Consider the following 25,565-nt stretch of genomic DNA (forward strand, 5'->3'; position numbering starts at 1 on the left):
TACATTCACGGCCTGCATGATAAACTTGCGGACGGAACGACAGACAGATGACTGTCATGGTAAATATGACAAGCACCCGTCGAGAGAGCAGAAAGCAGCAGGTTGAGCGGCCGTTCATCTCTGTCTTTCGAGCTCCACGCCAAGCCATCGAGGCGGTTGTTGCATCGAGACCCACAGCAGTCGATCCACCCGTCGCGCTTGATTCCAGCGGATCCCCCAGATCTGACGCTGCCCCACCAACATCATTTGTTCTGTCTCTCTTTATCTAGCGACCAGTCATCGGCTAAGGAGCATCAGCGGGGTACCATCTTGCAGAGTTTCAGCTAACATTCATAGCACCAAAGCTGTAGAGAAGTGCTGGCAATTAGAGCTCTCTGGTTGTGTCTGGAAGCTGCGAGGTTCTTAGAGTAGTATCGAGACCCTTCATGCTCATGTGCCCGTCTGTGCTTGTCAACCTCCAAACCAAGCTTCAAGCTTTCGGCGTGACGTACCGTGTCTGCAGAACAGATTAACCAAGAAAAGATACAGTAGGCTTGAACTAGCTTTAGTAACAACTAGATTGCTGAAGGTTGTTGGACTTTTGCTTGTTCCTGTTTGAAGTTTTGCGCTCTCATTGGAACCCCCGAGGAACACAGGGTCTTGGCGGTGATGTCACCTCCCTCTTTCTGCTTACTTGAGCCACTCAGATATGGGGTCGCCACGACACTAAAGTCACGTGCAGACCTTGTTATGACGGGTCTCTTAGTGGCAAGCAGCACGACACCCAAGAGTCAAAGGTCTGTGGGGGCGTTGGCGCAAGTCATTGGCGGCCCGATGCATTGCGTGGACCTCAGCTGCCTTCAACCTCATTTCAACCCGCAACTCGGGTATCTTTCCCACACTCTCCTCCATCACGACCATCGAGACCCAGCGAAACACTCAAATACTGCCCCCAGCTTTGCGAGCCCTGGCACCGGTAGTCATCCTGCGTCTGTAACGAACCCCACCAGAGCACCAGAATTGTGCGTTTGGGCTGTTCTCGCCGCGCATAGGTATCTGCCAACAGAGAGGTTTCATCACCTTCCTGCTGCTCCAGCTTTCGTCTAGCCAGTAAAAAGAGGGAGCAGCATATATTCGAGTCCGTTGAAGCACAGCAAACTCGCCGAGCAACGCCGTCACCATGGCGCTCGACAACTACTACCAGAATAAGATCGAGGCCATGCGCCTCGAAATCATCAAGGGTCAGGCCGTCCTGCGCCGTCTCGAGGCCCAGCGCAATGACTACAACTCGCGGGTACGCCTATTGAGAGAAGAGCTGGGCCTGCTGCAACAACCAGGCTCCTATGTCGGTGAGGTCGTCAAGGTCATGAGCACGAAGAAGGTCCTGGTGAAAGTACATCCAGAAGGGAAATATGGTATGTCGCACACACCAGCAAGCCCCTGCTTTCGCAGACAGGGATGCTAATTTGTTTGCCTAGTGGTCGACGTCGCTGACTCGGTCGATGTGTCGAAACTCACACCCGGCAAGCGCGTCACTCTTCTTTCCGACTCCTATAAGCTCGAAAAAATCCTGCCCTCGTCCGTTGACCCGCTCGTCTCGCTCATGATGGTCGAGAAGGTTCCAGACAGCACCTACGACATGATTGGCGGTCTGGATCAGCAAATCAAAGAGATCAAGGAGGTTATTGAGCTCGGCTTGAAGCACCCGGAACTGTTCGAGTCACTCGGTATCGCCCAGCCCAAGGGCGTGCTGCTCTACGGTCCTCCTGGTACCGGCAAGACTCTACTAGCCCGTGCCGTTGCCCATCATACAGATTGCAAGTTCATCCGCGTGTCTGGTTCCGAGCTGGTGCAAAAGTACATTGGTGAGGGCAGCCGCATGGTGCGCGAGCTGTTCGTCATGGCCCGCGAGCACGCCCCCAGCATCATCTTCATGGACGAGATCGACTCGATCGGCTCTTCGCGTGTGGAGGGTTCATCGGGCGGCGACTCCGAAGTGCAGCGAACCATGCTCGAGCTGCTCAACCAGCTGGATGGTTTCGAGCCAACCAAGAACATCAAGGTTATCATGGCGACGAATCGTCTTGACATCCTGGACCCTGCTCTTCTCCGTCCCGGCCGTATCGACCGCAAGATTGAGTTCCCGCCGCCGAGCGTCGAGGCGCGTGCCGATATCCTGCGCATCCACAGCCGCAAGATGAACCTGACGCGCGGCATCAACCTGACCAAGATTGCTGAGAAGATGAACGGTTGCTCCGGCGCTGAGCTCAAGGGCGTGTGCACCGAGGCTGGTATGTTTGCCCTGCGCGAGCGGCGAGTTCACGTCACGCAGGAGGACTTTGAGCTGGCCTGCGCCAAGATCCTGAATAAGCATGACGATAAGGAAGTGTCGTTGGCTAAGTTGTGGCGTTAAAGAGTAGCGGAGATTGTGGTTCGACAGGAGGCTTTGGGTGTGGGATTGTCTCTATCATCGGTACCAAGGCAGCCTTGACTGGTACCGATACACTTCGACTGACAACAAGGCTGGGTCTGTCGTTCAAGGCATGGATCTGGAGTCAGTGAGAATGGTTGACATCATGATTTTGTGAACCATGGATTGCCAAGTCTATACCGTGGTCTTTGCTGTACAGTACGTATGACACCTAACTTTGCATCCGCGCCATAATAGACGGGGACGGCTAAATGGCTTGCCCGCAACCTTAAAGAATCTGTATTGTTCCAAGTCTTCATTGTGTGAATGTAAATGGTCAAGGTAGGGATATGCAGAGAACACAGTCGAATGCTCACTTGTAGTGCAAACTCTATGTACAGACCAATGCCCGCAAATTGTCATCTCAGTTCACACCAAGTCTGAGATTAGAAAAGCCTACGGGCAAACTTCTCGCCCAGTAATGTCTATTCCTGCACCAAATGCCTTCTGTTTAATCTAACAATAACGTCCCAGTTCACACTGGACACTTTTAACCAACTCCCGGCCAACAAGTATAACACTTAACCCTGAGATAAGAATGCCGCCCTTGAAGAGAGATGAAAGAAAACAAAACTTAAAATTCGAAACTCTCACTCCGACTCCGTCCTCCCATGGCCGCCACCGTTCCTGCCATCGCTGTCCCATTCTCTTGTTGTTGCAGCCGTGCGATCCACTCGAGAACGGTCTCGTAGCACAGCACAAACTGTCGAAGGCTTTGCACCATGCTTAGCCGCTGGCCGCGGAAGTCCTCGACCGTTTGTGCGATGAGGTCGATGGTATCATCGTCCAGCCAGGCCGTGTCCAGGTCGCCTGTGTCGGTGTGAGAGGTGCTTGGGGTGGCGTTGTCGCATTCAGGGCTAACCCCACTTGGGGCATTCTGCTCAACTTGACCGTCAAGAGAAGCCTGTCTCATATTTTTTGCCATCACGTGCTGCCTCTGGCGCTTCAGCATGTCAATGACAGAGTCGACCGTGCAAAATGTCCCGGTACGGCCGCATCCGGCGGAGCAGTGTACCAGCATCGGCCGGGGATTCGCGTTGTTCTCGGGACCATGGACGTTCCAGTTAGCCGACCGTGTCCAGCTTCCCGAACCTGCTTTATCAGATGCCGGAGGTGCCGATCCGCTTGGCCTACGAAGACCAAACTGCTGCGCCAAAGATACCGAGGCAGACAACGTCGCGGGCACATCAACAGGGAGCGCTCCCTGTTCGATGGTGTTGGCCAATTCAACAAGAGCCAGGAGATGACTCGGCTGCGCAGGGGCGCCAAAATCGGGCCAGGACGGGTAGTGCAGCTGGGTGACCTCGCGCACCTGAGCGGAGGGGTTTGATGTATGGGTGAGAGCAAACTTGCGAATAATGACGTACGGAGTCTCGCTCGGTGGTCCGGCTGACGGGAGGGCAAAGTTGAAGGGTTTGTCGGTTTGGATACCGGACCGCAGCGTCGTCGTGGTGTTAGCTCGCCGACGAGCGTTTTCCGAGATATCCGGAGATGAGCCATGGCTTCCCAGAGGACTAGCACGCGGAGAGCGATGCCTGTCGATCTCCAGGGAAACCTTCTTCTCGGATAATACGCGGAGCTGGATGGGACCAAAGTCATTGCCCTTCCAGTAAGCATCGCATTTTAGCTGCCCACCCTCCGTCTCGGCTGTCAACATGACAATGGTGCGCACGTCTTGGTCCCAAACAACGGACCAAAAGTCCTGTAGATCGTTAGTACTAGTCAACAGAGCGGCAGCGGCAGATGCATACCTCGAACGTCGCGGGCAGAGGCCCCTGAGTGGCAATGTATCGCTTGTTACTCCTCTTTGCGCGAATATGGCTCGCGTTGACGTAGTCACATGCACCCTCAGGGCGTCCCTGGAGCTTGACTCGGGCATGCTCGAACGGCAGAATGTCCCTGTACCGGTTTTTCGTGCCTTTTTCAATACCAGAGAGCTGTACTTTTGGACCGGCAGGCGCCACATTAACATCTCGAGACTGGCCGAAAGAGTAGGCGTCCCGCATGCGTGCCTGCTCGGCAATTTCGATGCGCAGGAACTTCTCCGAGACTTTCTTGCCAGCGTCGCCAGGCTCGGAGGCCTCGCGAAGCCAGCGCGGCAGAGAATTCTGTGCAAGGCCCGGAGGGAGGTTGATTTGGATCTGGCCGACTCCGTCGATTAGGTCCTGATTCTGTCGGATATTGTCGAAGAATGGATTGGAAATGTTTCCTCCCTTCGGGATCAGACAACCACCAATCACCGGGGGCACGCCCGGTCGCGAAGCACCCGAACTGTTTGGAATTGGCCCTAGGGACAGGCTCGGCGGCGGTCCTCCCTCAGAGTGGTCGACGAAACCCGGATAGGCGGCCGCAAAAGCGTTGAAACCCCCACGAAGGATGTTCGTCGAGCCTGTATAGCCTTCATTAGTGAACTTCTTGATCATGTTCACCGACGATATGGCATCGCGCTTGTTGAAAGAGCTCGCATCGTACACAACCAGATGCGTAGTGCTGCGCCAACGAGAAAACTTCTCGCGATCGCGGTCCACCTGAAAGGTCTGTTGAAGCTTCTGCAAGTCAAAGGTAGCTCTCTTCAAGAGAGTCGTAGGGATGCATAAGTTCAAGGCACCACGAACCCGCGACCGCGCAAACTGTGGAGACACGCGGAGATCTAAAAGCAAGACATGAGTGCCGTCATGGTCCTTTTCCAACAGGTCCCTGAGCTCAACAGGGGATATCATGGTAGGGCCGCCAGTAGTCTCGGCTTCCTCTACCAACGACGGCTGATGCAAAGAAGCTGACGACGCGCGGGAGCCGACCCTACTGCGTCCTCCTAAGGAGAGTCCTGAAAGGGGCCCAGAAAGCTTAGAGAGAGGAAAGTTAACACTCTGGCTCCGTGTAAGATTGCAGGCATAAGGACTCGGTTCAGATGAAACAGGAGAGGGCTCATTGGAAAAAAGGTTTGGAGTGCGAATCCTCAGCTGCTCCCCTGCGCCATCGACTTCCTCTTGCTGATTCCCAAAACTAACGCTATTCTCCTTGCTGCTGAGCGAGCTGAAATCGTCGGATGAGCTCTGGGGCAGCACCTGCACATTCTCCGCCACCCCAGGTCTGTGGAACCGGTTCTGGAGGCGATTCCGCGGGAGAGCAAGCTTTTGTAGTGACGGAGCGGAAGCACTTGACGTCAAAGTAAAGGGAGTACCCGACAGAGTGAACGTGGATCGGGTGCAATTTGCCTCAATCTGCCGGCGAAACGTTTCGAACTCGGGGTTCACTTCCACAGGAAGTTGATTCGGTATCGCTGCGCTAAATGGTTTAACTGGTGCTGTTGTCAGACGGAAATTCTCGCGAGTTACGAAAGCAGGTTCTTTGTGGTCCACGTTAGATTCGGTTCCCAGGGAGAAGTAATCCGGATTAGATGTCGCTTGGTATGGCTTGGAACGCTGTCCTGCCGATGGCGATAAAGCCGGCGACGCCTTTGGTTTCGGAAGGACCGATGGAGACCCTGAAGGATCACCCAATCCGCTCAGTCCGCGGGGGCTGATAGCAGGAAGCCGGCCGGGGGTTTTGATAGTGAAGTAGGAGGGTCGTTCGGTCTGGCGTTGTTCAGGAGGCATTTTTATGGGTGATGATGATGGAGGGGTGGATGGTCCGCGGCCGTTGGTCCAATTATCGACATGGGGCTCAGTTGGTGTGTTCTCTTGACTGCAGCCGGTCATAACGTGGCCATCTTCAGGAGGGCACTGATAACGAGCAAGGGTTGTGAGATGGTCAAGAGGGAAATGGTAGTCCGGGACGATTGAATCGAATGTCGAATGTTTGGGGGATTCTTTTCTTTTCAGAAGCAGACAACTATCCGTAGATGACGGTGAAATGGATAAATAATCGAAGACCTATCTGATTATCTGAAATGGGATTCGAGAAAGACTCGAGAACCGCGGCGCGAGCTGTGGATTTGGTGAGATGTGGGGCTGGAGGATGAGGATCAAGTCCGGTGGAGGGCGTGGCTTGCAAGTTAATAAGGAACCCGTAATGCTGGGATCCTGAAATAGAATTGAGATCGCGCGCAATCGACCTGGCACTCGAGGCTTTGTGCTTTCTAAATGTGTGGCGCCCGGTTGTTGTCAGTCTGCGTACCATACAGCACCCACAGGTCAACTCAGGCACGGGCTTTGGGCTTTGGGCTTTGGAATGCTCCGAAGGACACGGTGATGACGGGGCCCCGAATGGCTTCACAGGCGGGGGGTTAATCTAGATGATGGCTCGCGGGATGTGGGGGAGAGCTGAAAGTAATGCCAGTGGCAGTGAAGAATCCTAGGCGCGGCTAGGCTGCTTACTTACCTGCCCAACGTCCAGGACTCCAAGCGAGTCAAGAAAATCCAGACCGGGAGACTCGGGGGCTGAGGGGGAACTCTCTCTGGGCTCCTGGGCTGGGATGCTGCGAGAAACAAGGACTGGAGTATTGTGAGCTGTCGGCTTGGTGGCAAGCGCTGTGTCACACGGAGCCAGGAGAAAAACAAGGACGAGCCGATGAGATGGTCGGCGGCTGCGACGAGCGGCTAATTTGGATGGTCGGCAGCGCTTGATGAGAGGATGAGTAGATAAACGTCCTGGAGAGGGACAGGCTCAGGTTCAAGTCGAGAATCAAGAATCAAGCCTGGGATTGATAGCGAAGTGACAGTTGCAGGCGCGCCGTTCGCCGTTCGCCGAGCGTTCGCGCTTGACCAAACCTGGGCTTCCTCTTTTCTGGAAATGGCCTGTGGGTTCCTGCCCCCGAGACCCAAGCTCTGCGAAGTCAGCCCGCCAGGCGCCAGGTCTAGATGGATGATCCACAGCGCAGAGCCCAGCGAGATGGAACAACCTGCGTAACGGCGGCCCGTTGGCCTGCTTGTGGCCCCTGGGGCCCGGGACCCGCAATGACCTCACTCCTTGGTCTGGGCCGCCTGGCTGCTGCTGCCCCCACATTGGCACACGCGCCAGCCCGTACTCCATTTGCCATCCATATTTGTGATTTCCGGTTGTGGGAGCAACCGTGCAGGCGTAGTGCGAGTTGCAGCAGACAGCGGATGCGCCTTTGTACAATGCGCAATTTGCCTGCGATTTATTCAAGATGTTGTGAGTTGCGAGCATTGTAGTTCAACGCAGATCTACTCGATCGCGGCGATGACCTCACTAGACTTTTTCAACGAAAGGCTTGCCGCTCGGGTTAGCTGGGGGCGACGGGCGTTCGGACGGGCCAAGACAGCATCCATCGCACAAGATTGGTGGGGCACCACTTGCGTCATTAGGGTACTACGCTAACCCACCTTGTTTCCTCTCCCTCCGCGGTGCGGGCAAGAGCGGAAAATTACCGGACGTGTGGAGAGCTCCGCGCCGGCCAGGCCTATGTTGCGGCTTGTAATAAATAATAGCGAAAATAAAACCACGGACAGATACGTTTAGAGCAGAGGGCTCTGAAACTTGTTTGGTCCTTTTACCAGAGCGATGTCCATTGCTTTGCTGCTTAGAAAAGATAATCGCCAAGTTATGCCCGGGAAGACTTAAGGACACCAAGACCAAAACGTCTGGATGATGCCCGATAACGAGGTGTTTATCCCTTTGAGCCATGCGTAGGTAACTAGCATTATTCTCTGGCACTGCCAGTCTCCCATTTCCCTTCTCAAATTGGCACACAGAGATGATCAAAAAGCCTTGGGATCCTTGACCGTCTTCTATCTCTCACAAAATACACTCCGGAGAAGCACTCTCCCTCATGCTAATACTGAGGACGTAACCCAAAGCCCTGGAGAATCATGTTCAGCCGCCAAACGCCATACAATGCAATATGCGCTATCTTGAAGAGAATTATTGACTGCGCGCGAACCGGAAATAAAGAGCTTCCACGCTGATCACAATGAACGCATCAGGAATCCACCGTAGTACAACCGCGCCGTAGTTATAGGCGGATGTAGAGGTCCAGACAATCAATACGCCACTCCCGCCGGCCCAGGAGGCTGCGCAGCCACTCTAGACCGAGCCCTGTCCATTCAACCTTGGCCCGGGCGATCTGCTCCGAGGCCGCCATGGCAAACGCTTTGGTGGTGGTGTTCAGCATCTCAGCAAGCACTTCGATGTTCGTCGCGTTGACATCATCGATGGCCGTCATGTTGCCAGCTGTCCCCTCAGTACCAGGCAGGTAGATGAAGCTGTTGGTGAAGCGTGGCTCGAACCAGTTGCTGCCGAAATCAAAGAGACAGCGCTCGGACCAATTGCATGATGTAAGGAACAGTACGAGGAGAAGGCACGAGCAGTAGAAGCAGGGTCGGTTCAGGAAATAAGTGCCGACAAAGAAGAGGAATACGAAGGCGGGTGATGCGTTGGCGGGGATAAATAGGAGGGGAAGCCAACTATGTCATGTCAGCGTTTTGAACCTTGGAGCTCTGGTTACGACACGCACCTTCGCAAGCAAAACATGGCGGCGGCCAGATTAGTAGGTGTCGAATTTTCCGTAGGCGACCAACTTGGTCAAGAAGTAAACAAAGCAACGGGTTGTCTGACAAGGAGCAGCGTGCCTTGGTCGAAAATTTGGGGGAGCCGTGTGCCGTATGGGGTTGGTCACGTCAAGTGGCTAATGTGTATGGCGTAGATCGCAGCTCTTTAGGTTGTGTCTCGTGGGCAAGATGGGCACCGGTGTGGGCGGCCAAGGTCGAGTTGGCGATAGGTTCGAGTGGATGTTTGATGGCTTTGCAGCTGGGAGATTCTGCCTATGGGATGTGTTGGACTGCGGTCTGCTGACTAAGATGAACCCTGGACTGATACGTTTTACGATGTAAATTACGGATACCTCAACATGGTGATGTTCAGCATATTGCCGGCTTCCCTTTAGTCCTGCTCTGTTTGAGCACAAACCATTTCGCAAGTAATCATACACTGAGGCTTTTCATTGTTTAAGAAATGAGGCGCGAAGCTGCTGTGCCATGGGCCAAGAGCAGAAGCAGGGTTCAATGAGGACAGATAGCCATGATACCTAACCAGCTGCAAGCCGCGAGTTCCTGTACCAAGCCGTAACGCTCCTCCAGGATTAGTATCAGCACATCGAGGCTCCCAACCTGCCTGACATGCGAATGTGTGGTCTACCATTCCCTCCTTTAGAAGCAGACCTTTCATTTGCCAATATGTTACATGGGTAAGAGATCAAGCAGGGCGTTTTCTGCGTCAGACTGAAGATCTTGCCGGCAGGCGTCAGCAAGAAGCGCGCCGTAGCAGGAATGGCCCGGTTGGAGCGCCATCAGTTTCTTCGGTTTCGCGCGAAATCACGGCTGCATGTCATTGGATCACCGTGTACCCCGCGGCCTGGGACGCGCCACGACTGGCGACACGTGTAAGGCGCTGGCAGGCAGGATGCACGGACCACTTGCTGTCCAGCTGCCTTGCGTACACAGAAGGCTGGCAGGAAGCATCTGCGGTGCAAATTGCAATATTTTCTTCAGTGAAATAACGTAAAGTGCCCCACGAAGACCCAGAATCGCAGTTGCCATTGCCGCATGCTGATGCTGCTGGGATGGCTTGATGCATCAGTGCGACTCCGGCATCCAATAATTTTTGTGATTTCAGCGATTTTTACTGCTTGCTTTTATTCCCGAATGATTTTCGGCGGTCGGCAAACAAACAAAAACGAGTAGACCGTGACGCAAGAAATTCACTTCTTCAGAACCTTGAGCTCTAAAGTTCCGGCCGCGACCGTTTTACTTTACAGTTGGACCTCATCGCCGCAGTTACAGAGCTCGTCGTGCGCAGTTTTTCCGGTCAGAAAGAAAATTAAACAGCAAGAGACAGCAGCCTAACGCATTCCCGCTGTGCCTGCCCAGTGATTCCTGCCCGAGAATTGGTCTCGCGGCAGGATAGACAGAAGGGTGGAAAGCATTGAGTCCAGGTTCAGTCCACGACTCCAGAGGTAGGCAGCTTCCAGCGTCCAACGGGCCCCATCGCTTGGCCATCTGGACCCAATTCTTGGCGGCCTGAGGCCCGGTTGGCCAATTCTCATTTCTCATTCTCCTCTGCGTTTTCATCTTGAAACTCGTTCTTTCTGCTTCAACACCGTACAGCTGCTCATTTCCCGTCAGGTCGGCCGTCATCGCATCTGCCGTCACCATCGCCCTCGATATCGCGCTTGGGGGCCATTCTCTAGGCCCGACAATTTTACTGAGCGCCTGAGCCGCGCGACTCGTTGTTACCGAATCTTCAACTCATCGAACCAAACAGGCCCCGCCATAAAGACAAAACGACAAAAGTCGACGTCCGGTCAGCGTTACCAGCGTCACCATGTCTTCCTACGGCCTGCCTGGCGCTAGCCCCGCCGGCAGCGGCCCTGCGACGGATACTGAGGCGAACCAGGACTTCCAGTCTTTGCTCGCTCAGCTGCGTCGCCAGTCGTCGCCCAGTCCCGGTCCTGGCGGTGGCAGCTCGGGCCCCGGTCCCGACATGCTTCCTCCTCCCCATGGCCAGTACGGCTACAATAATTACGCCGCCCAGCCCTACTATGCGGGTGTGCACCACTCTGGTTCCGACTCGCCGAACGCGCCCAATCCGAGCCATGTGCAGACGTCAATGGACTCGCCCGCTTTCCTGCCCGAGGCCCCGACGCCACCCGTGAGCTACTCGCACTCGCAGTACCCTCCCGGTCTGATGAGCACTATGAATGCCACTCGTGCCGGCCCTCCTGCCCCTAGCGACGACCGCACTGCCCATCTGCTAAATCTGCTTAAGTACAACAGTCAGAATGGTCCGCCCAGCACCTCTCAGCAGGCCTCTCGCGAGCCGCCCCTGCCCTATGCGCCCGCGCCCATCGGCCCACCTCCAGTTATTCACGCTCCCGCTCCCGCAGCAGCTGACCCGACCGGCCTGCTAGCCGCGCTGATGAAAGGAACTCTGCCTGAGACCTCCAAGCCCGAGCCTCCCTCGACGTCTACCTGGAACCAGGGTTCGCCCCCGACCGGCACCCAGCAGTACCTGTTGAACCTGCTCAACCGTCCGAAGCCCAGTCAGCACGGCGATCTCCCCGAGGCCCCCCAGCCGCCCGTTATGGACGAAAAGGATGCTGAAAGCTCCCATGGCGGCCGGTCGGCTGAGCCAACGCTCGTCGACACACTGGCGTCGCGCTCTGAGCTGGATTACGAGCCTAAGAGCTTCGAATCGCCGCCGCCCAAGTTCGACTCGACCCCGCATTCACAGCACTCGCATCCCGTCTCGAAGCCCCCTGTGCCGGCGGTTTTCCCTGGCTTTCAGGACGCCTACGACCATTTGTCAGGCTCGTCGCCCATTCACCGAACGCCCAAGACCTCCACGACACCGAGCGCTGCTGCTGAGACGGCCCATCCTGTCGCCCCTGTGCCTACACAGATCCTCAAGAAGCCGACTTCGGTTCAGCATACGCCCGAGCAGAAGCGCAGCATCGTTGAGACCCCCGAGCATCTTCTGCGTAAGCCCGAGCATTCTGCCTCGCCGGGCTCTCAGGGCATTGCTGCTCCAATTTTTCCTCTGCCGGCTGTGTCTGATGCGTTACCCGTTCAGGAGAAGAAGGAGAGCGTCGCCGATGCGGTTAGTGGTCTTGCTGAGCAGGCTGATCGGGAGGCCAGGGAGGCTTTGGCCCGTGCCGAGTACGAACAGGCCCAGGCTCGCGAGCTGGAGCCGCCCGCTCCGGAAGAAGCCGCTCCTGCGGTACTCTCTCCTCCTATTGCTGGAGATCTGGCCTCCAAGCAGCAAGGTGATGCATTCCTGGCGTCTACTCTTGATGTTGCGGTTGGCGTGAAGGAAGAAAAGGATAGCGGTAACAACGCTGCCGCCCCGGCTGCCCATGGCCCTGTCGCTGACAGCTGGGAGAGCGCCGAGGCCGAAGAGGCCCCGGCGCCCGAGGAGCCACCCGCGCCGGTCACCGTGTACAATTTCCCAATGAAACCTTGGATCTCCATCAGCCTGCAAGAGATCGAGGATACGCGCCCGGTCTTTCGTGAGGAGGCCATCCTCGACATTGCTCGTCTGAAGAAGGACTTTGACCAGATGGATAGGAACCTTGTCTCGGCCTCGGAGACGTACATGGCTTATGGTATGTCCAAAGCAGGCGGTCTGCGTGTCATCCGGCAGGAGGACGGTAAGGACGCCAAACTATTCACTGACACAAAAGACCGCATTTTCAACGTGGCTATCTCCACCTCGGCTGCTCATCAGCACCCTGGTAAGGAGGCCATTATCGGCACTGGTGTCAGCGGCACTGTGTACTGGGTCCAGCTCAAGAACGGCGACCGCGACCATCTCGAGGACCCGCATCCCGAGCAGTACGGCTTTGCCCTGCCCCCCCATCCAGGCTCAGGAGGGCGGTGATGCGCCCGGCGGCGTGCTTAAGACGCGCGCTCGCCCCTCGTCAATGCATCCCGAATACTTTGCCGTCGGCCGCGGCAAGTCGATCAACATCATCTGGCCCTCATTCATTTTTGAGAACAACCTGTTCAAGACGGGCCACGACCGCGTGGTCGATACGGACCGCCTGATGAAGCAGTGCTCGCTCAAGATCAACACGGGTAAGGCCGGCAAGGACTTTACCTTCAGCCAGGACGATACGGTCGTTGTGTCGCTCGACAAGTCCGGTCGCGTTAAGTTTTGGGATGTGCGCGAGCTCACTGCCCCCAAGGAAGACTCTGACTTGCTCAGCCCGCTGCCAGCGCACACCTCGTTCGAGGTCAAGGAGCCGCTTATGACGCTGACGACGACACCCGAGGGCGAGAAGGCCTGGCCCACTTCGGTGCTGCTGCTGGATAAGTTCCGGCCGTACCAGAAGCGTGTTGCCCTTCGCTACATGATCGTCGGCATGAAGCAGAACCACACGCTGCAGCTGTGGGATCTCGCCCTGGGCAAGCCCGTGCAGGAGTTCAACTTCCCGCACAACAAGGAATCAGACGCCGTGTGCAGTGTCATGTACCACGCCGCCTCCAACATGATTGTCGTTGGCCATCCCACGCGCAACTCCATCTACTTCTTGCATCTGTCTGCGCCCAAGTACAACCTTAAGAACATGTCACAGGTTGAGTACATTCAGCGCCTCGTCGCCCAAGACCCGTCCATCCCGCAGCCGGAGTCGACCGCCGTCATCAGCGGCATCCGCGAGTACTCGTTTGCCAATAAGGGTGTGTTGCGCAGCCTCAACATCCTCGAGAACCCTGCGGCCTCGGGCGACGGCGAGGAGCCGACCCTCTTCGAGCTTTACGCCATGCACTCTAAGGGTGTGACGTGTTTATTTATCAAGCAGGCAGAGCTGGGCTGGTCGAGAGAGAATAAGGTTATCTCACCTGCCGACGCGGTCGAGAGCGGTCTTGCTAAGATCTCGAAACTTGTTCCACCGCCTCCTCCACCGCCGGCTGAGACTCAGCACGCCAACGCTCCAACCGAGAGTGCTGCACAGCCTCCACCGCAGATTCGTATTGCCACGCGTAACAAGGACGCTGGACTCAAGATCCCAACCCCTCCGAGCGACGAGAAGACTCCCAAGAGCACTGCTGCCGAGTCGGGCTCGACGCTCAAGACCGATCAGCGCAAGGATAATAACAAGGAGGAGGTCGAGCTGCCCGTTCCTGCGCCTGAAAGAACGGAGAGGAAGGGACGAAAGAAGAAGAGTTCGCAGCAGGCCGCCGCAGCTGTCAGTAATGATCACCCTGGGGCCAATGCGCCGGGTGAAAGTAACAATAATCGCGCTACTCTCCAGAACAACAAAGCGGGCAAGGGCTCTCGCAACATGACCGACAACAATTTGACCGACGCCAAACAACAACAACAACAACAACAACAACAAGCTGCCGCAGATCTCTCCCTCTTGTCCAGCGGTGTTTCCCAAGAGCATCTTGAGAACATCGTCAACAAGATGGAGTCGCGCATCGTCGCTAACATCTCAGGTCGTTTCGATGCGGTCTTTAACGAAATCCTGAAGCAGATGCAGACTTTCCAGGACAGCCGCGACTCGGCCTTTGCCAACAACCAGTCGACTCTCTTGCAGATGGTCGCCGATGTGCTCAATGATAACACCGAGGCCGTGCTCAAGAACCTTATCATCTCACAAATTAACGACCATGTCATCCCGTCGTTGCGTTCCACCATTGACAAGTCGGTTGCCGACCAGCTCGGCGCAAAGACGAGCGCGCAGATCGGAGCCGTCAAGAACGAGGTCTCGCGCAACCTGAACCAGGCTGTCGCCAATGCCATGATGAAGCCTGACGTTGCCAAAACTATCACTGAGCGCATCGTGCACAATCTTGCCATCACTGTCAGTTCCTCTGTCGAGAAGGAGGTCCAAAAGTCGATTAGTACCCTGGCAAGCAATGTGGCCAAGCAGACCGCCCATCTCGTGCACCAACGCATCCTTGAAGATGTCGATGCCCGTATCCGCGAGGCCTTTCAGCACTTCGAAGAGCGGCGGCGCGACGATGATACCCGTCTCGACCGCTTAATGGCTCAGACGCAGGAGCTTGCTGACATCATCTCAACCCTTGCTGCTTCCCAGACGCAGCTTCAGCGCGAGCTGGTCGCCTTGCGCCAGCAAATCAGCGAGCAAGGTCGCGAGCGCGCCGTCCATCTCGCTGCTGAAGAACAGCTTATGCACGGCCATGGTCATCATGCCCGCGGCAGTGCCAGTTCTCATACTATGCCGGGTGCGGGCCGCGAGTTGGTCAGCTATCCTCACTCGACTCAGGCTTCCGTCTCGCACCAGCAAGCTCCTCACGTCTACGCGCATCAGCCGCAGCATCAGTATGGCACTCCTGAGCAGCAGCAGGTCATGTATGGCCCTTCCAGCCGGGAGGAGCGCCAGAAGATGGAGCTCAACAACCTGCTCGATACCATTGACGGCCTGATGCGCTCGGGCAACTACAGTGATGCCATGCTTCGCTGGCTGCAGTCGGGTGACAGGACCGAGGAGATTTTCCAACAAGTGCTCTCCAACTACAACCCCATGTTTGCGCAGGATCTTCCGCCGCTCGTGCTGCTGTCCGTCGGTGCTACTGTCTCCCGGGAGCTGTCACGCGGTGCGCCAAAGTTGACTAAGAAGATCAGCCTGTTGGAAATTATCCTGTACTCATTTAACCAGCATATTGGCAACTTAGTCAGTTCTCGTTTTTATCCCTTCGTGAATACTTCTATCGCTAACTTCTGTGCAGGACGACCAAGTTCGCGATGTCACGCCCAAGATCATGCGGGACCTCAAGTCGCGTATCGAGCAACTCCTCCTCGACATCAGCCGTATTGCGCCGCACGATCCGTCCATCAAGACCCTTTCTGGCCTGAGCCAGCTCGCCAGCCGCATTGCCGAGAGCGTGCAAAGCGTGCAGGTCCGCCATGCTTCGATGCACGGCCCTGTCGGCCATATGGGCGCGTACTAGATCTGATGTCGTGAAGTCTTACAAGGAAGGGGGCTTGGGTGGTCTTCTGAGTTTGGTTCATTGCGGGTGAATCTGTGATACCCATCACCAGGGTGGTTGTTAACTGGGGAAGGGTAGGATGCGGGTAAGGGTATTCCTCCGTACTTGTTTTTTGTCGTCAAGATTTCTTCCCTGCCGTCGTTTTCTTCTGGCATGGATGTGATCATCATGCACACATGCCATGGCCTGGTCCGAGTTCATGGGGTACATGTTGGTCTTTGAACTTGCATCTTGAGATGATAGTTCGGCATCAAGAGAGTGCGATGTGTGGTTGGTCAATTTGTGTACAAATATGCAGTTTACATCTGATGATTTCGGGCATAAGCACGGCAGTCTACGATTCGATCATGGCCTGCCATAATTGGTTCCCTGTTCGACGGTGATGCCAGAGCCTCTATTCAGCGCTAGCCCAATTGTGTGACTGGGCCCAGTTGGTTTCAATGATAACGATGGGCCTTTGAAAAGGTTAATCTTTTTTTAACCGCCGAGCAAGGCCTCCTGGTTCTGCGGTGCGCCTAATGGTGAGCCTGTCGGAAACTCTAGCTTGGCAACGCGGGGTTCATTTCAGCTGGTGAGCCAAGAGGACGGGGCTGGCGGGTGTAAGACTTGAGGGCAGAGAGAGGGTTGGAGTTGTCAGGAAGCAGACGTGCTGACTTGTTGGCAGATTTTCGGGTTTGGGAGTTTACAGTAGGATGGAATCAACGCTCTGCTTCAACGCTTCAACCAGTTACAAAACACCAAGGTCTTGCATTGGGTGCTCTTTTCATCTACAGCGGTCCTGTAGTGGTCCGTCGCAGAGCTGTGCCGCGCCAAGCGGCTACACCGGCCTAAAACAGCAGTTCAGGCTTCAACCACGGAAACAGGGGCAGGCCAGCTGCTGGGGTTTTCGGGGAAAGTGGAGGCCCTCGCTCGAGATGCTGTTTGAAGCAAACAGACAAGACACTGGCAATCCAATGGCAGTCCTCATCCATGAAATGTTGGATTATGCTGCCCAGACCTGGATGATCACAAACCTAGCTAGCAGGTTTACCATAGGACTCAATGTCCCGAGTCATTCTCCAGGCTCTCAGCCTTGCACTGTCTTTCTCAGAGCGTCCAGGGCCTGTCGTAGAGCGGCTCATTGCACAGCTGAGCACATCATTGCACGCTAGCATGCACTCGGGACAAGGGCTTCAAGGGGTGAGTGTGGCTGAGAGAATGCCGCAAAAATCAGCCAGTGAGCCAGAACGGCCTTGTCACACCGAGCGCATGGGTGCCTGGGTGCGCCATGTGTGCTCAGTCCTGTCTTGCGGTCCTGCTCATTTACACTAAGCCAGGGCCAACACAAGGCTGAAGCTGAAGTCTCAGGGCGGGCTGAGCATGGCACGGTATAAGTATTACCCTGAGGCTCGGCCGGCTTTCTTGATTGATTGAACTTCTTACCTCGGGCACTTTCCTTATCTGTTGTCTGCCCTCATTTTCAAGTTCGCGGCTGTCCTGAAACGTCAACAGTCAACACACGTGCCCATCCGCCATGAGAACCACGAACTTCTCAGAAACTTTGTGGAAGTGGAGGTATAAGATAACGCACCTCGGAAAAAATGACGAAAAGACCATCGCAGACTTCTCGAGCTCGTCTGATGTCGACACAGAGATGCCGGTGAAGAGCAGCACTGCAGCCAAAATGGGCAAAACGTCAGCAGACGCCTCGTCCAAGAAGAACGTTGAGATCGGAGCTAACCCCTCCATCAAGACGCTCTATGAAGGACCGGGCAGCCGCGAGGATGCCTACAACTGGGTCGACTACCCGCCCAAGACGGTCACCAAGAGCTTGGCCCGGGCGCATGACCGCGTAGCCATCAAGGTGTACAAGGTCAAGGACCCGGACAAGCCCGTCCTATCTGGTCGCTTCAGCCTGCGGTACTACATGCTGGAAATCCAGAACCCGTTGCTCGTGGCATGCTTGGCTGAAGTCCTCAAGAAGCAGGAAATGCACATTGAGCCGAGTGAGCCCGTCACCTTCAAAGACCCATTTGTTAAGCTGTACTTTGCGTATGACGACTTGGCTGCCAAACACCGCGAGCTGCTTCAGAACGAACCCAACAACTCTCTCGAGCCGTTCTTGCATTTACTGCTTCGTCTGCTGGACGATGTCTTTGCTGACACTCGCGCCAAACTCAAAGCGTTGCGCGCCGACCGTCTCGTATCCTTCCGTCTCGCCTGGGCCTACTTCCCGCGCGGCACGACGGTCATCACGTGGGGCAACAACTGCGAGCTTTTGTGTAAAGTGAAGGAAACGCGGTACACGCGCATGGGCAATTGTGCCGTATTTCTTATCGAAGGCGAGGTGCTGCAGTTTGAGGGGCGGGGCTTCCACTGGGAGCCACATACCATCATAATTGAGTCGTTCAAAGGCAATTTGCCGATTACGGAGCTGGATGCGTATCCGCTGGAGTTTCATGAGGCTGTGGAGGATGTGAGGGCGAGGTTGACGGCTAGAGGGAGAAAGTCGCTGGAGTATTTGGGTTTGACGCATGCTTTCTATCAGGGGCTGGCGCTGCATGTTCGGGGAAATGTCACTGAGAGGCATATTGTGGATGGGAGAGTATTGATTGATGTTATGGGGTACAAGAAACATCATCTGGCTCAGGGATCGCGCGAGGGTAGCCATCCTGTCACGAAGAAGAAGCGCCTCATCGTCTATGACGAGGAAGACGCAGAGAACATTAACGACGAGGAAGAAGAACAGCAGCAGCAGCAACCGGACTCGACCGTCTACGACGCACCGGAGAACAATAGATGGATGAACAACGCAAACACACAGGAGACCGAAACGCAAAAGCCCCCAACGTCAGCGGCCATCAAACGGCTCAATCCGGCGGCCCAGCAGCGCATCAAGGAGCGTATGCTGGAACTGGAGGTCAAGGAGCCACATCTGATGTACATCTCGCCGCTGATTCAGGGCTACGCACTCAAGAACAAGCTGTGGATGCAGTTCTATATCGAGGACATCAAGCCAATGGTGTGGAATGACGAGGCGTACGATCATCTAGTGTACGATGAGCAGCAGAAAGATCTGGTGTTGAGTTTCGTCGAAAGCCATCGCAGCATGGAGAGCAGTCTGCAACAGCAGGCCAAGGCGATGGATGATGTAATTGCTGGAAAGGGTAGGTTTCTATCTCGGTAGGGATCAGAACTCATTGAAACGTTAACACAACACAGGACAAGGTCTGGTCATCCTGCTGAGCGGTCCTCCGGGCACAGGTAAGACACTCATGGCCGAAGCTGTCGCTGACCGCACCCGTCGGCCACTGTTCTACCTGCAGGCCGAGGATCTGGGCGTTTCGCCCGATGTGCTCGCATCCAACCTCAAGAACGTCTTCCAGATGGCAACAGACTGGGACGCTGTGATCCTGTTGGACGAGGCCGACGTTTTCATGGCGGAGCGGCACCCGCAGGATATCCAGCGCAACGAGCTGGTCTCGATCTTCTTGAGGGAGATTGAGTACTTCCGGGGCATCATCTTCCTGACGACAAACCTCTACAGCACGATCGACTCGGCCTTCCGTAGCCGTGTCAGCTTGCATTTGCTGTTCAACTCGCTGACACCCGAGGCGCGCGCTTTGATCTGGCGCAAGTTCTTGGATCGGCTGCCGCCGTCAAAGGGGAAGAAGCCAGCAGTTGAGCCTGAGGAGGAGGCTATTGCTGGAAAGGGTCATGCCGAAGATGACAAGCTGACAGATGAGGATATTCGGGAGCTTGCACTTTGGCAGCTCAATGGCCGCGAGATCAAGACAGCCGTCAAGATGACCAAGACGTGGTGCGACTACAAGGGTTATCCAATGACGCTGACAAGGTTGGAGAATGGCATCAGGGTGACCAGCCCGCATGCGTCCAAGTCTAGTCGCGAGGGCGGCGATACATCGCTTTATGAGGAGTAGGGGTTTTCTTCAGGTCTCATTTCGCCTTTCGGAATATTGTAGTGTTTCAGTCAGATTCAGCGGTGATAGACCGGTTGGATACAACATGCCATGTCTATTTATGTTCAAATATTTCGTGTGTTCATTGACGAGTTACGTTTTTTTCTTTCCAGCCCGCTGACAGCGCTACCGAGCCAGAATCGCGGGGCCCCGCGTGGAAATCTTTTCTGGTGCCCTGTAAATCGCCGCTGCGGAAAAACGCTTTGCCTGGGGCTCACGGAAGCCGGCACAAGAGCCGGGCTCCACAACAGGTCCCGACGTCACCGCTCGGGACAAGAATACCCGATCCGGGGGGCCGATGCAGGACCTGCTCATCTTTTTGATTGTTCAGATCTCGATTTCAATCGACAATTCGATCTTTTAAATTCCTATATCCCAAGTGCAGGTTGCCCTGAATCCTTGAATACCAAAACACCACTGTCTAGAGGTAATACATCCGAATCCCTATACGTCGTCACAATGGCGGGCAACGGGCCGGGTATGCTCTATGTGACAATGCAGCCCCGCGAAGGCCTCTCGCTGGACCAGTTCCACGAGTGGTACAACAACGAGCACGGACCGACACGCCTGCGACTGCCGCACATCTTCACCAACGGCCTACGCTATAGGGCCATCGACGGGGAGCAGCCACACTTCTTGGCTATCTACGACGTCACGAACATGGCTCACTTGCTGACTCCGATCTACACGGACCTGCGCTCTAACCGCACGCCGCGCGAGGCCGCCACCATCGGCCAGGTCGATGTCGACCGCAAGTTCTTTGACCTCGTCGCCACCCAGCAGAGCCCTGATTTCGTGCCGAGCGAGCAGCTGACCGACGAAGAAGCAGTCGGCCGTGTGCTCGTGTCCGTCGAGGTCTCGCTTAAGCCGGGCGTAGAAGGCGCCCAGGAAGCTGTCACCAAGTGGTATGTCGAGGAGCATCTGCCCATGCTGTCCAAGGTCCCCGGCTGGCTGCGCAGCCGCGTTTATCTGACCCCATCGGCTGTCGAGGGTACCGCCAACGATGCGCGCATTGTTACTCTGCACGAGTACACCAAAGAGAACGGGCTGGGCGGCCCTGAGCACAAGGCGTCAATGACCACGTCATGGAGGGACGAGATCTTTTCCAAGTACATCGCCAACAAGGGGCGTCGCGTCTACGAATTGTTCTATGTCTTTGGCCCGGGCCCACGCGAGCTTTATTCTCTTTCGAGATTGCCTGCTTCTGCTGCTTTCTCGACAGCTGATGGTCTCATTCGCACCACTCCTGGAGAGAAGACTGCGGCGATAGACGCCTTCGTCAACACCGTCGATGGCCTGGCCATTCCTTATCGTCTGGAGGGCAACCCGTCCCCCGATGCGCCTACCGTGGCCTTCTCTAACTCCCTCCTCACTTCCCTCAACATGTGGGATCCCCTGGTTGCTATCTTCAAGGAGAAGCGCCCCGATCTGCGCATCCTGCGATACAATACCCGTGGCCGTCACGACGTGCCTACCCCCCCTGTCCCGGCCACAATGGACATGCTGGCCGACGACCTGAACACACTGCTGACGGGTCTGCGCATTCCCAAGCTGCACGCCCTGATCGGTGTGTCTATGGGTGGCGCCACGACGCTAAAGTTCGCGCTCAAGTACCCCCAGCGGCTGGAGCGCTTCATCGCCTGTGACTTCAACGTGGCCTCGAGCGAGGCAAACACTGCGGCTTGGAAGGACCGCATTGCAGTTGCCGAGAGCACCGACGGCGGTATCCGCAAGCTAGCGGGCCTGACGGTCGAGCGCTGGTTCCATCCGCACACCATGGCCAACAAGAAGAGCGTGGCCGACTGGATGACGGATATGGTGGCGACCAACAGCGTGCAGGGCTTCCGGTGGTCGTGCCAGGCGCTGTGGAACTACGACATGCGCGAGGAGATGAAGAAGAACACCATCCCTGGTCTGTTTGTCGTCGGCGAGGGCGATGCCAAGGGCGTGCTGGTCAAGGCCATGGATAGTTTCAAGGGGTTGCTGGGCCCGTCGGGTGCTGAGCTCAAGATTGTACCGCTGGCAGGACATCTGCCCATGTGTGAGGCGCCCGAAGAGTTTTGGGAGGCCATTTCTGGGTTCTTGTGAAGAAGTTTTAGTTAAATCAATAATGAGACTATAGATTTGTTTTGCAATGTATGAGCATCATAAGTTCCTTGTTTGCCATTAATATCAAACCATCTTACCCAGAAGTCTTCTCGAAAAGACAGCTACTAGCGAGAAAAACTCTAATTCGCGTCTCGACAGCATTCAACTCGCGCAGGAGCGTCGCCGCCGCCACAATCTTGGAGCTCTCACTCGTCTTGTTCACCCGTCGGTGCCCTCCGTGCTGCTGTTTGGTCTCGAAACAGCCGACGTACAGACAAGCAATGCAAAACTCGATCGCGTCCAGCTCGCTGGTATAGCCGCTGATGAATGGGCGGCGCATCTCGTCAACGGCCCAGCCAGTGATGCGGTCGAACTCGTCCTTGAGCTTGAGAGAGCCGTCGCGTTGTCGGCGGGTCTGGATGTCGGATCTATTCATGACGAAGCCGACGAAGACCTCGAGCTCTTTGAGAGGCTGGCTCGGGTGGTCTGCGCGATCGATTCGCAGGCCTGTAATGAAGATTTCGCAGCTGGTAACATGAATGTCCGGTCAGCAAGTGAAAGTCTGACGAATGAGAAGAGAAAGAAAAACATCCATCACGAAGCTGTCGCACCTGAGGAAGGCGATACTGCCAGTCGATAGGGCCGATTGCTTGCCATCTCTCCATGACCTTATGCCAAAGTTCTTCTCAGAAGGCTTGCCCGTTATCCTTGTTATTGACAACCATCTTAATATTTTTTTGCCCAGATCTTCTCCTCATCAACAGCCCGATACAAATCACCTAAGTTCTTCTTTGACTTGTAGTACCTCCACCTCGGTGTATCGTCACCTTCCTCGCCAGTCTTATCGTCGTCATCCATGTCGTATTGTTCCAGTTCGATCTCATATTTGTGCAGTATCTTCAGGTTCGACGCTGGCGCAAAGAAATCGGGTCTCCATCGCCTGCACTTGGGCAACTGCGTCATGTCGACTGGCCGGCCCGTCTTGGACAAGTTGACAGCGCTCGACGCCAGTTTGGCAAGTTTCATGCAGTCTGGGTCCCTCGTGCCGAGACGCTTTTAATCAGCGAGAATCTTGTGGCGGGTGGCAATCACGCCAAGATGGTCTTAAAGTCCGCAAAGAAGTTGGCCATGTCGCGAATGGTAATCTCCCCTTCCAGCTCAAGAGGTGGTATGCGCGGGTAGTCGGCCGGCTCGAATGTTTCGAGCTTTGGTTTTGCGTTGAATAAGGCAGGATCCCAGATGACATGGAAGAGATCACCGTCGAGATCACCACCCGAAAGCTGGCTCGGGAGATCGCAGTGTAACGGGTGACTTGGTCTGGTGCAGGCAGGGATCGACAATAGGTCAAATGGGTTAGATGATGGCCACTGACGATGTGGGGTGCACAGAGAAGTTAATTACTACGTGTAACAATCTTGGTCCTCGATGTCCTTGTATTAGGGAGAGGAGGAACCAAGGGAAGTCTATCATGACCGGGCAGCTTCCTTTATAGAATCCTCATCATGCCTCGGCCATATGGCTCATTCTCTTCGGTCATCCGGCTATAGACATCTTCCAGGATCAACCACGTATTTGTGCCGCTCACAATCATTCTGTCTCTGGTGTCCCTTGTGTTAGCAGTCGGGGACATCCCTTTCCTTGGACTGCCGTGTCCATTTGACACGCAGCTACCCCATTTACTAAATAAGACGCAGTTACGCAGCTGACGGAGGGAGTGGCTCGGAGGCGGGACTTGGTTGTAAACAATGCACATCGCCAGGGTGTAACGCTGGGAAGCGAGTGACAATGACATAGCCACTTTGTGGCGGCTCGGCGATGCGCCAGCGGTCGTAGGAGCGCCAGTCAAACATCACATACACTTGGCCCTCCTTGTAAAAAGCCGGTCTTATCCATCACACAGAAGAGTGTCACGCCCTTGGGGACGGGAATACGTGCTTTGTGCTTCAGCAGGCGCAGTTCTTTGAGCAGGATGGCCTCGATAGCGCCGAGCAAAAATGGTTCCCGTCGGTAGTCGAGGCCTATTTGCTCGGTGTAGCGCAGGAACTTGTCGAGCTTGAAGCAGTCACCGGTGTTTTGCTGGCGAATAAAAGTTACTGTGTTGTAGATTGTGGTGGTGATGCTGCGTAATCGATGCACTTCGCGTGACAGCAGGTTCAAGAACCACATGGGGGGGGCACCCATGTCCTCATGGATCTTGATCAGCTGTTAATCCAGGACCATAGGAATGGAATTTTAATTTCGACGCAACATCACAAATCTCGAGCTTCCCATCTTCATTTTGGAACTTGTCAAAGTCGCCCAGGCCCTTGATCACGCGTTCGGCGAAGGGCATCTCTCCGTCCGACGACACAAACGGCACGCACAACCAGACCGAGTGCACCCGTAGTGACAAATGTGAAAAGCCGAGAAGCTTGTACAGCCTGCCAGCGATCGAGATACCCCCTAGTACATTTTTGAGCCGGTCATAAATGGGATCCAATAAGATTTTGGGTTTGAAAAACAAGTCACTGCCGTTCTCGTCACAAAAATGTACCCGTAGAAAGTACGTGTGATGATCAGGGTACTTGCATAGCACACGATTCAGAGGCTCCAAATCCGGCCCGTGCAGAGTGATACGCATGGGCGTCACGGTGACTCGGAAATCACGGGCGCGGTTGGTGGCCATCTCGTCGTCAAACTACCGTGATCGGATCGTTAACCCATTCCGGATTTCCCGCTCGCATTCTAGAAGATAGCTTATAATGGTATCAATTTTGAAGAAACTCGTATCAACGTGTGGCAACGGCCATTCAATTCACATGAAGAGCCGCTCGAATGCCTCGACTAATACGGGCGGACCTGGGTCTCCAGATATGCGCGCCTGGAGGGATTTCTGCACAAGACCGTCGGCCAGCGCAGATATCACGGATGGATGGAGGTAACCGTTCATATATAACGCCTGGAGCAAGAAGTTCGAAGGCAGCGAGTTTCTCGCAGAATGATTCTCCAGCTTCTCTTTGAATTGGTTTCCCGTAATGCTGAACGGTGGCAGCCCGGTCCGGGAGGGATAATACATAGGGAAATTTGAGTGTCCGGCCTGACACAGCTCCTTCTGGCGAATTCGCGCCATCTCATGTTGAAGATCGTTGAGTATCCGTCCATGTCAAATGACCGTTAACGGGAAGCGGTAGATGAGACAATAAGGCGCAACCTCAGCGTGCCCCATCAATGCCAAGAAGACGCCTGCGCTGGGAAGGAACCTATGACTTAGTCCCTTGACTAATACTCAAGTTTCGAATTCCCCGGGTCATCGGGTTGTCGGGCTCTGATGAAATGATGGTCGGGGGCCATTGCAGCGTCACAGAGATATCCGCCAGTGTTAGATCCCCAAACAAGTTCGACGATGCCCTCGTATGGGATGCGCAGTTCGGTAATTTTTTGAGGCATCTTGATGAGATGTCGCTTCCCAAATCGTACCAGCGCTCGCGTAGAGGATATCCACTTGGTCGTGAGGATGAGGTTGCCATCGAGATAGCTGTGATAGCTACAATGCAATTCAGAAGCGTTGAGAGTCATGGCGAGCTCATCAGGGGTTTCAGCTTGCAGGGAGCATTGGTGTGCCGCATACTCAATGCTCTTCAGCTCTAGATCCTTCGGATCCCGATCGCTTTTCTG

General features: G+C 55.2%; 7 protein-coding genes across 7 annotated transcripts; 4 read left to right on the forward strand and 3 right to left on the reverse strand.

The window, feature by feature from the left end:
- Positions 1–1,159: 1,159 nt before the first annotated feature.
- On the forward strand, positions 1,160–2,392 carry CTHT_0007690 (26S protease regulatory subunit 8-like protein; the record flags this gene model as incomplete). The annotated part of the gene is made up of 2 exons (XM_006691236.1): positions 1,160–1,394; positions 1,458–2,392. 2 exons carry the CDS (start codon positions 1,160–1,162, stop codon positions 2,390–2,392), a joined length of 1,170 nt encoding a protein of 389 aa, XP_006691299.1.
- A 631-nt stretch (positions 2,393–3,023) lies between these two features.
- Positions 3,024–6,045, reverse strand: CTHT_0007700 (uncharacterized protein; the record flags this gene model as incomplete). The annotated part of the gene is made up of 2 exons (XM_006691237.1): positions 3,024–4,151; positions 4,201–6,045. 2 exons carry the CDS (start codon positions 6,043–6,045, stop codon positions 3,024–3,026), a joined length of 2,973 nt encoding a protein of 990 aa, XP_006691300.1.
- A 2,318-nt stretch (positions 6,046–8,363) lies between these two features.
- CTHT_0007710 (uncharacterized protein) lies at positions 8,364–8,881 on the reverse strand (the record flags this gene model as incomplete). Its single annotated transcript, XM_006691238.1, has 2 exons — positions 8,364–8,814; positions 8,865–8,881. The coding sequence occupies 2 exons, from the start codon at positions 8,879–8,881 to the stop codon at positions 8,364–8,366; spliced, it is 468 nt and encodes a 155-aa protein (XP_006691301.1).
- A 1,848-nt stretch (positions 8,882–10,729) lies between these two features.
- On the forward strand, positions 10,730–15,825 carry CTHT_0007720 (uncharacterized protein; the record flags this gene model as incomplete). The annotated part of the gene is made up of 3 exons (XM_006691239.1): positions 10,730–12,678; positions 12,740–15,548; positions 15,604–15,825. The coding sequence occupies 3 exons, from the start codon at positions 10,730–10,732 to the stop codon at positions 15,823–15,825; spliced, it is 4,980 nt and encodes a 1,659-aa protein (XP_006691302.1).
- A 1,702-nt stretch (positions 15,826–17,527) lies between these two features.
- CTHT_0007730 (uncharacterized protein) lies at positions 17,528–19,784 on the forward strand (the record flags this gene model as incomplete). Its single annotated transcript, XM_006691240.1, has 2 exons — positions 17,528–19,010; positions 19,066–19,784. 2 exons carry the CDS (start codon positions 17,528–17,530, stop codon positions 19,782–19,784), a joined length of 2,202 nt encoding a protein of 733 aa, XP_006691303.1.
- Positions 19,785–20,282: 498 nt separating this feature from the next.
- Positions 20,283–21,911, forward strand: CTHT_0007740 (uncharacterized protein; the record flags this gene model as incomplete). Its single annotated transcript, XM_006691241.1, has 1 exon — positions 20,283–21,911. One exon carries the CDS (start codon positions 20,283–20,285, stop codon positions 21,909–21,911), a length of 1,629 nt encoding a protein of 542 aa, XP_006691304.1.
- A 94-nt stretch (positions 21,912–22,005) lies between these two features.
- Positions 22,006–24,092, reverse strand: CTHT_0007750 (uncharacterized protein; the record flags this gene model as incomplete). The annotated part of the gene is made up of 4 exons (XM_006691242.1): positions 22,006–22,438; positions 22,717–22,950; positions 23,004–23,191; positions 23,769–24,092. 4 exons carry the CDS (start codon positions 24,090–24,092, stop codon positions 22,006–22,008), a joined length of 1,179 nt encoding a protein of 392 aa, XP_006691305.1.
- Positions 24,093–25,565: the final 1,473 nt, after the last annotated feature.

The sequence above is a fragment of the Thermochaetoides thermophila genome, assembly GCF_000221225.1.
Source record: "Thermochaetoides thermophila DSM 1495 unplaced genomic scaffold scf7180000011806, whole genome shotgun sequence".
In the NCBI taxonomy this organism is placed as follows: domain Eukaryota; kingdom Fungi; phylum Ascomycota; class Sordariomycetes; order Sordariales; family Chaetomiaceae; genus Thermochaetoides; species Thermochaetoides thermophila.